This window comes from Pristis pectinata, chromosome 25, assembly GCF_009764475.1.
Source record: "Pristis pectinata isolate sPriPec2 chromosome 25, sPriPec2.1.pri, whole genome shotgun sequence".
NCBI lineage: Eukaryota > Metazoa > Chordata > Chondrichthyes > Rhinopristiformes > Pristidae > Pristis > Pristis pectinata.
Window position 1 is genome coordinate 8,259,945 of NC_067429.1, and position 13,445 is coordinate 8,273,389.

General features: G+C 42.0%; 2 protein-coding genes across 6 annotated transcripts in view; both read left to right on the forward strand.

Annotated features, from left to right (window-relative positions):
- LOC127583114 (TANK-binding kinase 1-binding protein 1-like) overlaps positions 1–9,132 on the forward strand; it is a 108,811-nt gene extending 99,679 nt beyond the window's left edge. For all 5 annotated transcript variants that reach the window (XM_052038875.1, XM_052038876.1, XM_052038877.1 and 2 more), the window contains 2 exons: positions 6,544–6,662; positions 8,986–9,132. In XM_052038875.1, the coding sequence (XP_051894835.1) occupies positions 6,544–6,605 (62 nt within the window). In that variant the 3' untranslated portion in view covers positions 6,606–6,662; positions 8,986–9,132. The remainder of the gene's footprint in view (positions 1–6,543; positions 6,663–8,985) is intronic.
- LOC127582810 (TANK-binding kinase 1-binding protein 1-like) lies at positions 7,365–12,609 on the forward strand. The gene is made up of 3 exons (XM_052038375.1): positions 7,365–7,404; positions 8,986–9,407; positions 11,334–12,609. The coding sequence occupies exons 1-3, from the start codon at positions 7,365–7,367 to the stop codon at positions 11,460–11,462; spliced, it is 591 nt and encodes a 196-aa protein (XP_051894335.1). The 3' UTR covers positions 11,463–12,609.
- The last annotated feature ends 836 nt before the right edge of the window (positions 12,610–13,445 follow it).

Consider the following 13,445-nt stretch of genomic DNA (forward strand, 5'->3'; position numbering starts at 1 on the left):
GACTGAATGAAATCTCAGGATCAGCTGACTGCTAAGTATCCCCGGTATCATTGACAGCCACCAGGGGACAAGGTTTTTTTTCAGAACTGCATTGTGAAGCAATCACACCCACCAACCCAATGCTGGTTAAGCCTTCTCCCTCCACCCCCCCCCCCCCCCCCCCCCACACCACCTTCCTACATCACAACTCTGCAGCCACTGAGGTGGGCGTTGAGCTGTTGTTTAAAATCTATTAATTGCAAAGTTTTTAGGTAACCAGAAAATTTAATGTACAATTATGACATTTCCAATGCCCACAGACTTCCCCTTCCCCTTCCCCCAGCCCACCCCTCCTCACCCAGAGCACAAACAAGGCAGTTGGGATAACAAACAGGAAAGACCTGTGCTTAAAACAGCAGAGAGATAGGAAACACATCAATACATTAAACATCCACCTTCAAACATCACCAAATGGACTACAAAAACTCAAAAATGAGCTGTGGTTTAGCATTCTGGAGCGATCTAGAGCAGGAGTCAAGAAGAAAGTGTTTCTTGTTGATCATTATGATAAGAGTCTTGGTTCAAGTAGCTTTCCAGTCAGCTGGGAAAATAAGAACATAAGAAAATAAGAGCAGGAGAAGGCCACTCAGCCCTTCAAGCCTGCCTGACCATTCAATCTGATCATGGCTGATCTCCCCCAGTGCCAGTTTCCCATAGCCCTCAGTTCCCTCATCTTTCAAAAAGTTATCTACTTCCTTTTTCAATACCCCCAATGATCCAGCTTCCACTATATTCCAAGGTAGAGAATTCCAAAGATCAATCACCCTCTGTGAGAAATTCCGACGCACCTCAGTTTTAAAATGACTGCCCCTAATCTTCCACCAGTAGAAAACATCTTGACATCTACCTCCATTATTGGCCCCTTAGGATTTTATATGTTTCAGTAAAATCACCCCAAGTTTAGTGTTCCACTGTCAGAAGATAACAATGTATTAAATGTCCAAGCTTCAAATAGCACCAACTAAAGAGTTAAACAACATCATTTCTAGAAAAATGCCTCACTCAGCTACCCGTTCTAATTATCTCGTGGGACATGGGAGTGACTGGCAAGGTCAACAGTTAACATCCGTGATTTTAATTGCCCTCGAGGAGATGGATTGTGAGCTACTTTCTTAAAGTGCTACAGTCCTAGTAATGAAGACATTCCCACAGTGCTCTGAGATCCCATTTAAAAATTTCACATTATGTTTAGCATCACAACTGACTTCAGCTGACTCAGGACATCATGAGGTGCCGTCACAAGGGACCAGCGTGGTACCCAAGAACTGCACGTGCATTACCGCACTTCAAAGTAACTCATTCATTCTGAGGTTAAGAAAGATGCAATATTTTTATTAACTCAGACCTGCAAACAAATCCAGTCAATCAATAGGTTTACATTATATAGATATTATAGAGATACAGTTTTGTATTATAATTTGTATTACAGAAATATAGGGAGAAGCAGGAATATGGTATTGAGGCAGAGGATCAGCTGTGATCATTTGGACGGCAGCATAGGCTTGAGAAGCCAGTTGGTCTACTCTTTCTCCTATTTTCATTGATATTGAATTTATTGCCATTTCATGTCATACACACATGTCTGGGGAAAGGGGTTGGAATGTGATGATATAAGATGAGGTGAATTTTATCAGTTAACTAAACAATCTCTACTTATTATAGCCATTCACTGCAGTGAATTCATACATTGGCTACACCTCAGCTTTCTGAGAAATGTTTATCAACACAATGTAGGACAACAGAGCACCCCCCCGTGATATAGGTCCATGTAGTTTGCAGATTGTTCAGCATCAGTCTTTTCATTCTGGGGGTCGGTTCCTGGTTTTTAATTATTTTGATCTATTTCCAGTGAGGGAGTGGAAGATCTATAGGCTCACTTTAATGTGTCTGACGCTGGGAGATTGGAACCAAGATTTACAGCCCATTATCAGATGCATTAACTTTGATTAAGCATCAAAAAGCTTAGGTCTGCTCAGCATGTTATTGTGGAATCTGACTTTAAATTATTTCTTTTCAGAGTTATTTTTTTCCCAATAATGTAGATTTCCATTACTTTCTCTAATATCCTGAGTTATTTCAGTCATCCCAGATAGTTCCAGTTCTGGAATAGAAGTCTGAATCTGTCACTGCCGTATAGTACAGTGAGAGTGTTACATATTTGGAGCTACGGTATTTTGGATAACACGGTGACACAGCTGGTGGAGCTACCGCCTCTCTCCTCCAGGGACCTGGGTTCAATCCTGTTCTCTGGTGCTGTCTGTGTGGAGTTTGAACACTCTCCCTGTGACTGCATGGTTTTTCTCTGGGTGCTCCATTTTCTTCCCACTCGCCAGAGATGTATGGATTGGTTAAATGGCCCATAGCGTAAGTTCTCCTTCCATGTCATAAGAAAATAAGTGGATGCAATTGTAAGCCCACCTGTCTACTTGTGGTTCTGGCCGATTTTTTAAAAAATTCTTCTGTGTGAGTCACACAGGGCAGCATTTTTTCATTGTTCTAAACAATGTAAGTCCAAACAAAGAGTAACCGGACATTCATCTCATATTATTTTCTGGATCCTTTCTCTATGCAAAGTGAGTTGGTGCTGCTACCAACATAATATTTACAACTCATAAGTAAATCACAGTAGGTGGCGTCATTGGTTTAGTGGTTATGTGTTCCCTTCTAAGTCAAAAGATGATGGGTTTGTGTCCCAATCAAATATGAGTGTATCACCATGGATGGTGTTTCAGTACGGTGAAAGGGAAGTCATGTTTGCCCAACTTATCAGAGTTGTTTGAAGAAGTTACAGGTGCTGTGATTAAACCTATGTGCCTGTGATGCTGCTGCAAGCAAGTTTTTCATTGTACCTGTACCTCACCATACTTGTGCATACGACAATAAACTTGACTTGACGAGAGGAAATGGTGGATATACTGTACTTCGATTTCCAGAAGGTATTTGATAAAGTGCAGAAAAAAAAAGAGTGGGAATTTTGGCATAGAAAGAAGATTGTCTGATTGAAATGAATCAAAGAGTAGGCATAAATGGACCTGTTCTGATTGACAAGATGTGCTACAGGGAGTGGTGCTAGGACATCCACATCTTACAATGTACTGTATATTAATGACTTGGATGAAAGCGCTAAAGGTATGGTTGCTAAATTTGCTCATGCCATTTTGCTAGACAGGAAAGCAAAGGACATTTGCAGGGTAGAGAAGGACATAGATAAGTTACGTGAGCTGGCAAAGATCAACAAATGGAATGTAAGGGTGGGAAGATATGAAATTATCCACTTTGGGAGGAAGAATACAAAAGAAACATCTTATCTAAGTAGTGAGAGCCTTGAGATGCAGAGATAGCTGGGTGTTCTGGTACATGATTCTCAAAAGGCTAATATGCAGGTACCACAAGTAATTAGGAGAGCTAACAGAATGTTCTTTACTGCTGGCGAATTGAACGTAATTATGCTTCAGTTATACAGGACATCAGTGAGGCCTCATCTGGAGTACTCTGAACGGTATTGGTTTCCTTATTTAAGAAACGATGTTAATGCATTGGAAGCAGTTCAGAGAAAGTTTACCAAATTATCACCTGGATTGGGGAGGTGGTCTTCTGAGGAAATGTTGAAAAGGCTAGGCTTGTATCTCCTGGAGTTTAGAAGAGCTAGAGGGGAATTGACTGAGACATGTAAGGTCCTGAGGGGTCTTGATAGGGTGGCTGTGGAGAGGGTGTTCTTGTGGGAGGATCTCGAACTAGGATCACCCATTTAAAGCAGAAGAGAGGCAAAATTCTTTTCTCTCATTGGGTCACGAGCATTTGGAGGTCTCTTTATAGAAGGATAGTGGAAGCAGAGTCTTTGAGTATTTTTAAGAGATAGATAGATAGATATTTGATATGCAAAGGGATGAAATGTTACTGTAGGTAGACAAAAAAGCGAATTGAAGTTTCAATCAGATTAGCTGTGATCTTGTTAAATGGTGGAGAAGATTTGAGGGGTCTACATCTGCTCCTAAGTCATATCTTTTCTGTATTGTTATTTTGAATGAAATGTTAAATTGAAGCCCTCTCAGGTAATGTAAGGGATCCCTTGGCACCATTTAAAGTACTACCCACAGGGTCCAGGCAAGATTTATTTCAGTAGCAATGACAGTTACACATGTTTATTTGCCATTTATATCATGGTTGTTTGTGGGACCTTGCTGTGCATAAAATGAACAACACATTTCCCTACCTTACAATGCAGTTTAAAATAATTTCATTGATTGAAATGTGCCTTGAGATGTCATGAAAGACTATAGAAATACAAGTACTTTCTTTCAAGGCATTTGGCAAACATTTTAGATTTGTTTGCCAAAATACTCAACACAATGATCTAGTTGGCATCAAAGCATTTCATTACAGGATAGAAATTACCAACACTGTCACTCTCATATGAACATTTAACATGTCTCACACCAAAATCCCGTCTGTGCTATTTTGACACAGACTCTTACATTTTAAGCCCATGCCTAAGTAGTGAGCAAGAGTTAAGTGCTTGTCCAAGTACACTGGCACATGTAATATTGACCTTTGCATCAAAGAAATTCAAGTTGTAAGTTATAATTAATGATGTTAAACCAATACTTATTGTCTTGTAACTGATTCTGTGAGGGAGAACGGTTGGCCATTTATTTAAACTGGGATACCATTAAATTAACGGGGTAAGATCTGAGATGTGCTAAGCATCCACATCCCAACACTGTTGCCCCTCTTTCATACCACCCATTCAGCAGAGGAGCACAAACATTTGAACAGATAGTCTCTTTAACAACTGGATTTGATGAATTATTCATTCTAAACATGTTCAAAGTTTTATTGTAATAACCATTCATGATTATTGGAAGTGGTAGAGATAGAGATCAGAAAAACTGAAAACAGTTGAAATAAAAATATCTGTGGGTGGATTGTGTGTGTTGTGAGTGGTTTATTGAGGCCTATTTAAACTAAAATAAGAAAAGCATCCAGCTTTCTTATAAATCTCACCACAAGAGCTTATCTTTTATCATTTATAATTCTCCCTCCAAGTTCATTTCCTTGAGGTACTGGCTGGTGATGGGGTCTGTTTCCATACGCCTCCTCTGGCAGACTCACCACACCCACCATCCCCCAGTGTTATTTCAGGCTCAGAGGCAATGAGTTGTGCTTTGAAACGTTGCCTGGAAATTCCCAATAGGTTTTCTCAGTCCTGCCAGCCAACCTATCAAAGAAGGATATTTAACCTGAGTTCCATCCAATGCTCAACCCAAGCGTGCACAATTTTGGCAGAGGATGGTGAATCCCAGGAACTCTCTGCCCCGGAAAGTTGTGGAGGCTAGATCATTAAATTGTATAAGGAGGTAGATAATTTTGTGAAAGATCAAGGAATTGATTGCTATGGGGAGCTGGCACAGAAGAGGAGTTGGGGCCAGCATTGATCAACCAGATGGCCTACTCCTGCTCCTATATTTTTGTCTGTTCTTGTGTTCCTACCAGACTCACTCGACGAGGGTCAGGAGAGAAGCCCAGATAAAATTCCCCTCCCACTCTGAATTCATCTTGTTCAGCTCAGGCTGCAGACTGGAGTTGGGGCCACCTGGCTTTGTTGGGCTGGAGTCACTCAGTTGCTTTACCAACTAAATGCTGACACACTTATCCTTGATCCAGAAGGTGGGAGGTTCAAATCCCATTCCAGAGCAAAAATTAGGCTGATCCAGCCGGTGCAATTCCAAGGGAGTGCTACGCCATTTTTGAACCAAGGTCTCTTTTGCACTTCAGTTGGACATTGAAAATAGAATGGGAATGGTTAATATATAACAATTATGAATAATTTCCTTCCGCACTTCCTACAACACAATGTGGATTAAACTTTAAAAGTACTTCATTGGCTGGAAAATTTCACTACATCCTGAGATCAATGAAAGTTGTTTCTTAATTAAGGAAATGTTGAAGCAATCTCTTTAAAGTGTTGCTGTCCTTTATGAAGTGTGGTTAACAGATATGATAGTGTTTGTTGGTTATAGAAGCCATGTAGCCAAAAATGATTTTTTCAAAATGACGCTACCTGCAAAAAAAAGTGGTAATGCTTGAGATAACTTTCTGCATCAAGTTTTTTCTTGTGTAAAGTTAGAGGTTCTTTTACGTATTTCTCCTAGGGACTTTCCACAAACAAAGCTTCAATAACACAACCAGCCAGTGGTTGGCAGTGTCTACCAGTCCTTTTGTTGAGGCTTTAGGCAACAGTCTTAGATGATCACCATTTATACTGTTCCTGCTGGCTAAACCTTGAACTGATTAAATAGTAGCCATTTAGAATATCTGACTGTGTTTCTTCCCCCATGCTCTGTGAGACCTCAACTCTATCCCTGTGGTGTTGTTTTGTGGTTGCCCAAAGGTCCCATGGTACCTCGTCTGTGTGGACTTGGACGGTGAGTGGCCCCCAGCCTTGCCCACTGTGCTGAGGCCCAGCCCTCTGCTCACTGACGCTTCTTCACTTTCTCCTTTCAGGGAAAGGCTGGTGGTGGCCTACAGTGAGCTGGCCCAGGAGTTCTGCCGTCTGCGCAGCCTGACCGAAGCCCAGACCGAGATCCTAACCAGGCTCTCTGAGGAGCAATCAACTAACAACGGTAAATAGTAAATGTACAGAATGGGGGTTTGGGTGTTGGTGGGGGTGAGGATGGTGTGGGTGGAGGGGGAGCAATTTGTTTATAGAAATATTCGGCTCCTTAACCCCCACCACGATCATGGCTGATCCTCTATCTCAATATCATATTCTTGCACTCTCCCCACATCCCTCTATGCCTTTTGTGTCTAAATATCGATCAATCTATCTCCTTAAGTATACTCAGGGACTTGGCGAACACAGCTTTCTAATAACAGAGAATCCCACCCATCATTCCTGTTGAATTTTCCAGCTAGAAGCCAATCACTGATATATTTTGGACCATATGTCCTTTATGTCATTGTCTCCTTCACTCTAATGATGGCCCCCTTCCACACCAACCCCCTCCCCACCCAACCTCCCACATTTTCTGGTCCCACAGATGTCTTGGCTAACAATCCTGAATGTTATATTGTCTGCCTGATCTTCCATTTCTCTCCATCCCTGCACCATTAAATCCATTGACTCTCAGGTACCCACTTCCTAACTAGCTTGCATCTCTTTGGTGATCTTAGCTGTAGCTCATCTGAATCAGTTCCCATATGTTTGTTGGCAGCAACAGCTCTCACTCTCCACACACATCTTTTTGACGCAAATCCTTTTCTAATCATTACATATAAATCCCAAGTACAACACTTTCACACAATTCACGTGGTGAATGCCCGCCATGACCAGATACAATGACCTTACTTTGCGCAAGGACTGTGGTGTTTAGTTATGGGTGTGTTCTTTTTTCTCTTTCTTTTCCACTTCTCTCATTGCCCATCTGACTGAGAATCTTTAAGTTTTGTATTTCTTCACCCAGGTGTTTTTCCTTTACTTGTTAGAAAGTGAGAATGTAAAGACCACGAACGCTGAGTTATACCAGCATTCATTGATAAAACAAAAGCAAAGGAGACACAAGAGACCGCAAATGCTGGAATCTGGAGCAACAGACAATCTGCTGGAGGAACTCAGTTCTTGATGCAGGGTTCGGACCTGAAACATCGACAATTCTTTTCCCCCTACAGATGCTGCTCGACCCACACCTCAGTTACTCCAGCAGATTGTTTGTTAAACAAAAACAAAGGCCTGAAAATCAGAAAGCAAACTACAGATGCTGGAAATCTAAAATAAAAAAAGAAAATGCTGGAAATTAGGTAAAACCCTTATCACCACAGTTTAGCAACACTATGACCACTTTGATCACTTTGCACTAAAATGGACTTTGGTTTTTTTGTTCTATTTATGTTCTTTCTCACAAATTGTGTATGATTTATGTTTAATTTATGTTTTTCGTGTGAATGCTGCTCATATGATGCTATGTGCCCTTGATGCTGCTCCAAGTAAGTTTTTCATTGTACCTGTGCACACATGGACTTGTGCATATGACAATAAACTCAGCTTGGACTTTGAATACTCAGCAGGTCAGGCCACATCTGTAGGAAGAGAATCAGTGTTGGTTAAGGGTCATTTCTGTTTCCCTTGCCCTGACTTGCTGAGTATTTCCAACAATTTCTGTTTTTATATTAAAAATAAAGGTTTGGTTAGGACGACCTCATCAGAATGCTGTCTGTTAATTTGAGAAGCTCTCCATTGCCTTATGATGGATGCCCTTGCTGTTTAGAATTGAAATTTTTCATCAGTCATTTCTCAGCAGGAAGTGAGTAGATAGTTCCCTGCCCATTTTAACTGACCGCCCTGCCCTGCCCTGCCCTATTTCTGCTGATGATTCAGATCCCCCCTTTTTACAGGCCTTTCAATGAATTTGTCAAGCTCAGCTGAGGCTCAGTAACAAACATCCAGCCACTAACTCACAAGTCTGCAGGTTCAAAGGCTCACTTGAGCTCTTACCCCAAACCAGATCATCAGGTCATTCATCACCATACTCTTTGTGGGATCTTGCTGTGTGTAGAATGGCTGCCCACATTACAACAGTGCATCTTGTGGAGGGGCAGTGGCCTTGCTCCTCACCCCATCTGCTGCTGGCACTGATTCCTCCTTGAGACAAAATCACACCCATTGTTTTCTCAAAGGGATGAATGTCCATCACTGGGTGGTGGTGGGGAGGCCAGATGTGGTAGGACTTCTGAGCCCAAAATTTAAAAGTCATCAACTTTTCTCCAAAATGCCAAATAGTTCTGTTTCCTCTGACGGGTATGATTCCCCCAGATGTTTTTTCTTGCAGATCCTTTACTGAATTACATGGAGTTTTCTGGGGAGATTTCCTGAGGTCATGCAATGTATAAATGCAAGTTCTTGTTTCTAAATGGCTTTAACATCTTAAATCTGTTGTTTTATTCTCCCAGTCCATCCCCAATCCTCAGTTTACGTGAAGCAAGATGCCTACTCCAGCTATCCCCGGAGCACAAGGCATCCTCTCCAAGCCACCTTCCAAAGCCGTCGCAGTTACTCCGAAGTCGGCGACACCAAAGCGTACCACCACACAATGTCATCCCGACTGGAGGATGAACAGACCTCGCTCAGACACAGGCAGTACCTCCCCACCGACTACCTTAAGGTGCCGGACAGCGCAGATGAAGGTCCGTATGACGGACATCTGGAGTCCGATGATGAGGATTGGATGGCCCACAGTCCACCTGGCACTTTGGACAGGGGAATGAGGAGCACTTCCTCCTGCACAGCGCTCCCTATCCCAGACAATCCCACGAGCAGGAATTCTACTGAATATTCCAGATCTGAGCATGCCCAGTCCTGGCCTTCCATCAACGTAGGTCCACATTTTGATTATCCCTGTCAGCCTCAATGTAACATTGTGCATTCTTTGCTGGGTCTTAGGTGTGGATGTAACATGGTGGTTTGGGCATTCTTTTCTGCAAGTTTCATTCTTTTTCAGGCCAGCTTAAGTTCAGAGAATTGCAGTGCAAATTGTCAGTATTTCTCTGGTTGGTTCAAACAGAAAAGGTTAACTAATCATCTGATAGAAATTTGCAAACTTATGAAAGATTTTGAGAGGATGAGTAGTAGAAGATTGTATCCACTCATTAGTATGTTGGTAATAATTTGAAGACTGAGAGTTATCACTGGTCAAATGAACCGGTCAAGGTGGAGGGAATGAAATTCAAAAGAGTTTTGCTATTTTCTTGACACAATTCAGACAATGTGTGCAAGACTTAGAACTGATTGAGGAGTTTTGGATGCAAATTACATTTAATGCAAATGGTCTTTTAAATCCAGCACATAGAAGCATTGTAATTTCATCAACACAAAGACTATTTTCCGCTTATGTTAATTTGCATAGCTCCAAAAAGAACTATCAAAATTAAACTTTTTTTGAGTGCACTGAGATTAGTATGCACGTTTTAAAAGGTTTCTGAATGTAAGTTGGAAAGAGTGTTGGGAAAGGGGAGGAACACAGGAAGGATAAGACTAGCCCTGAAAGAAGAACCATGATCTTGTTTCAACAGTCTCTCTAAGCCAGGGTCCATTAGATTTTAAGATATCTTTATTAGCCACATATACATCGAAACACACAGTGAAATTCATCTTTGCATAGAGTGTTCTGGGGGCAGCCCACAAGTGTCGCCACGTTTCCGGCGCCAACATAGCACGCCCACAACTTCCTAACCCGTACTTCTTTGGAATGTGGGAGGAAACCGGAGCACCCGGAGGAAACCCACACAGACACACGGGGAGAACGTACAAACTAATCTGGAAAATGGCCAAACAACTTCAATGAGGGAGAATTGTTCTGACCTCAAGGTTTAAGCAGAGTAGAAGTATCAATGTTTATTACTGCTAAGTGGAGGATGAGACTTGCAAAGGGAGCCTGAGGAGGTGGTGAGTTGGGTGCAGGAGGAACTGGGTTGATCAGGAGAGTGAAAAGTGAGCAGTTTGCCGAAATTAGAGAACTTAGTGTTCATGCCATTGGGTTGTAGACTACCTAGACCGAATATGAGGTGCTGTTCGTCTAGTTTGCACTTAGCCTCACCCCAGCAGTGGAGGAGGCCGAGGACAGACAGGCCAATGTGGAGTCGCTTTGCCTACTGTGGCTCTGTGGAGCTCCCAGTTGCCAGCTATTTTAATTCCCCTCCCCATTCCCACACCAACCATTACCACCCTGTTTCTTTCCCCACCCCTACCCACTCCATCTACCCATCACCCACACACTCATCCCACTGGGCCCCCACCCCCCAGTGTTCCCATCTGCCCTCCCCACCTCACTTATTTGGTCCCACGCTCCACCTTCCTCTCCTATCGGATCCCGCCATCTGCGGCCCTTTGTCACCTCCACCTCTCACCTTCCAGCCTCACTATTCCCACTCTTCCCTCCTCCATCTGCCAATCACCCCTCCTCACCTGGATCCATCCATTGCTTGCCATCTCTTGCTGCACCCCTTACCCTCACCTCCTTATACTGGCTATCTCCCCTCCCACTCTTCCAGTCCAGATAAAGGGTCTCTGCCCAAAATGTTGACTACACATTTCCATCTGCAAATGCTGCCTGACCCACTGAGTTCCTCCAGTGGTTTGTTTTTTGCTCCATTATATGCATGTTATTGCATGCTTCACACGAGTGAAATTTCCATCCTTAATTGCTGATAAGCAACTTGTGATATCAAGGCAAGAAGTCTGTGCAAAACAAAACAATTCAACCACTGAGCACTTTACTGATCTGTTCCTTTTCTCTGCCCAGCTCTGGATGGAGACAGGAGACTCAGACATGAGGAGCTGTCCGCTGTGTCAGTTGGCCTTCCCCATCAATTACCCAGATGATGCCCTCATAAAACACATCGATACCCATCTGGAAAACAGCAAGATCTGACTGATAGGCTCTGTGCTGAATCATAGAAGGACTGAAGCAAGCTAAGAAAATAAAACAAAGGCTCTTGAAAGCTGATCAGAAACTAATGTTACCAAACAAAGAGTGATCACATTTTCTACTTGCCTGATTTCTTTTGTCACAGTTGGGGTTGGGTGAGGTGGTAGAGCAAGGGATGGAGGAATGAAGATTAATGTTGAATGAACGTAATATTGCTTGAAGACCATTCCCAATTCGAGGGAGGAAGATGGAAATTTTTTGATCAGCAAGTGTTAAGCAGGCCAATTGATATGTCTTCCTGTAGCAATCAGTTTACTTCCAAAAGCTAAATACTTGAAACATTGTCATTAGGAACTTAGTTGTGCTGAAAGCGATAACTGGAGATTACACAATGGAAAGAGTAGGAGTGATATTAAATTGTCAACCCATTCTTCAACAGAACAAACTGAGTTAATATTAACACACCACAGGATGAGCATTCCTGTGGAGAAAATCACGCCGGTGGTTATCTTCCAGTTACTGGAGTATGACTAGAAGATAACTATCAGTGAGTCGTGTGAGACAGAAACTGATCCATAGCATGGCATTCAGAGGATGCAGGATTAGTGTGGGCTTTTCACCAATGTAAATTTATAGCCCATTGATCATCAAATTGCAAATTCTATTTATGATATTACACACCTTAAATGTAGCACAGTAGAAAAATAAAACTAAGTTCACATTAATATTGGCAATCACATGATTCAAAGTCATATAGAATCATTGCACGCATGCCTTTCATTCACATTTCTTAGTACTTAAACATTTATGCTGGCCAGTGTATCTTCAGTGTTGTGAGTTACCTCAACCCTACTCAATGTAGTGGAAATTTTACACATCCCGAGTTTACACTTATAACACTTATACATGGCCGCATACTCACATGCATCCACACACAAAGACACACACACACACACACACACACATACACACACACACACGAAATGAAACGTTCTAACAAGTCATCACTTGCAGCATATTGAATATCCATTGTTCCAAAGATCCTAGTGATTGACAGCAGGGAGAGATATTCTAATACTAGGATTTGTACTGGGCACGATCTCAAAGAGATCATGAAATTTTATATTCTCTGTGTATGTGTGTATATATAATAAAAATCTTACATCTACTATTTTTTCCATCACATTTTTTTTACGCTCACACTTAGAATAGTAAATGTCTTTACAAAGTTGTCATGCTGTACTGGTCTGAACCTCCATTTCAACCACTATAGTAATGGGATGCAATTACCGCTTAGCAACTTTAACACAGGAAGTTAACATTAAGAATGTGGTTTAAGGAACTTAGAAAGTAACATGTGAATTAACTTTTGCCCAGGTCCAAATATTACTCGTTTCCTGCGTACATTCTCTTGGGACATCTATTTATAAGCTTGCCTGAGTGAATAGTTTAGTGGGAGCCCACTTATCTCTAGGCTGACAATCAAATGTGAAAGGGGAGTACTGACAAGGTGAAGGTGTCACAGATGAGATATTAGATTGACACCATGCTCTTGGTCAATGTAAAAGATTTCATGGGAAAGAAAAGTAGAAAGCATTACCCTGAATGTCCTGGTCAATATTTATCCCTCAACCAACATCATAAAATAAATTCTGTTCGTTTATCCCCTTGCTTATTGTTGGAGATTGCTGTGCACAAATTTGGCTATGTTACAACAGTGACTTCACTTCAAAAGTACTCCATGACTGCGAAGGACTGTGAAGTTCTGTGAGATATTCTGAGCTTGTGAAAAATGTAAATGTAAGCCTTCTTCCTACATCTGTCCCATGAGTAGAACCCTGTGGGGTATGGACTTGATGAAGTTATGACCAGCAGATTGGGGAGTATCAGGAGCTGAATCCATAGACCCTCAGGTGATTCTCTAGCCTGTGTCCTTTGAAACTTTTTGTGGGAAGAAACCTGAGAACTTGGAGAAAAACCATGCAG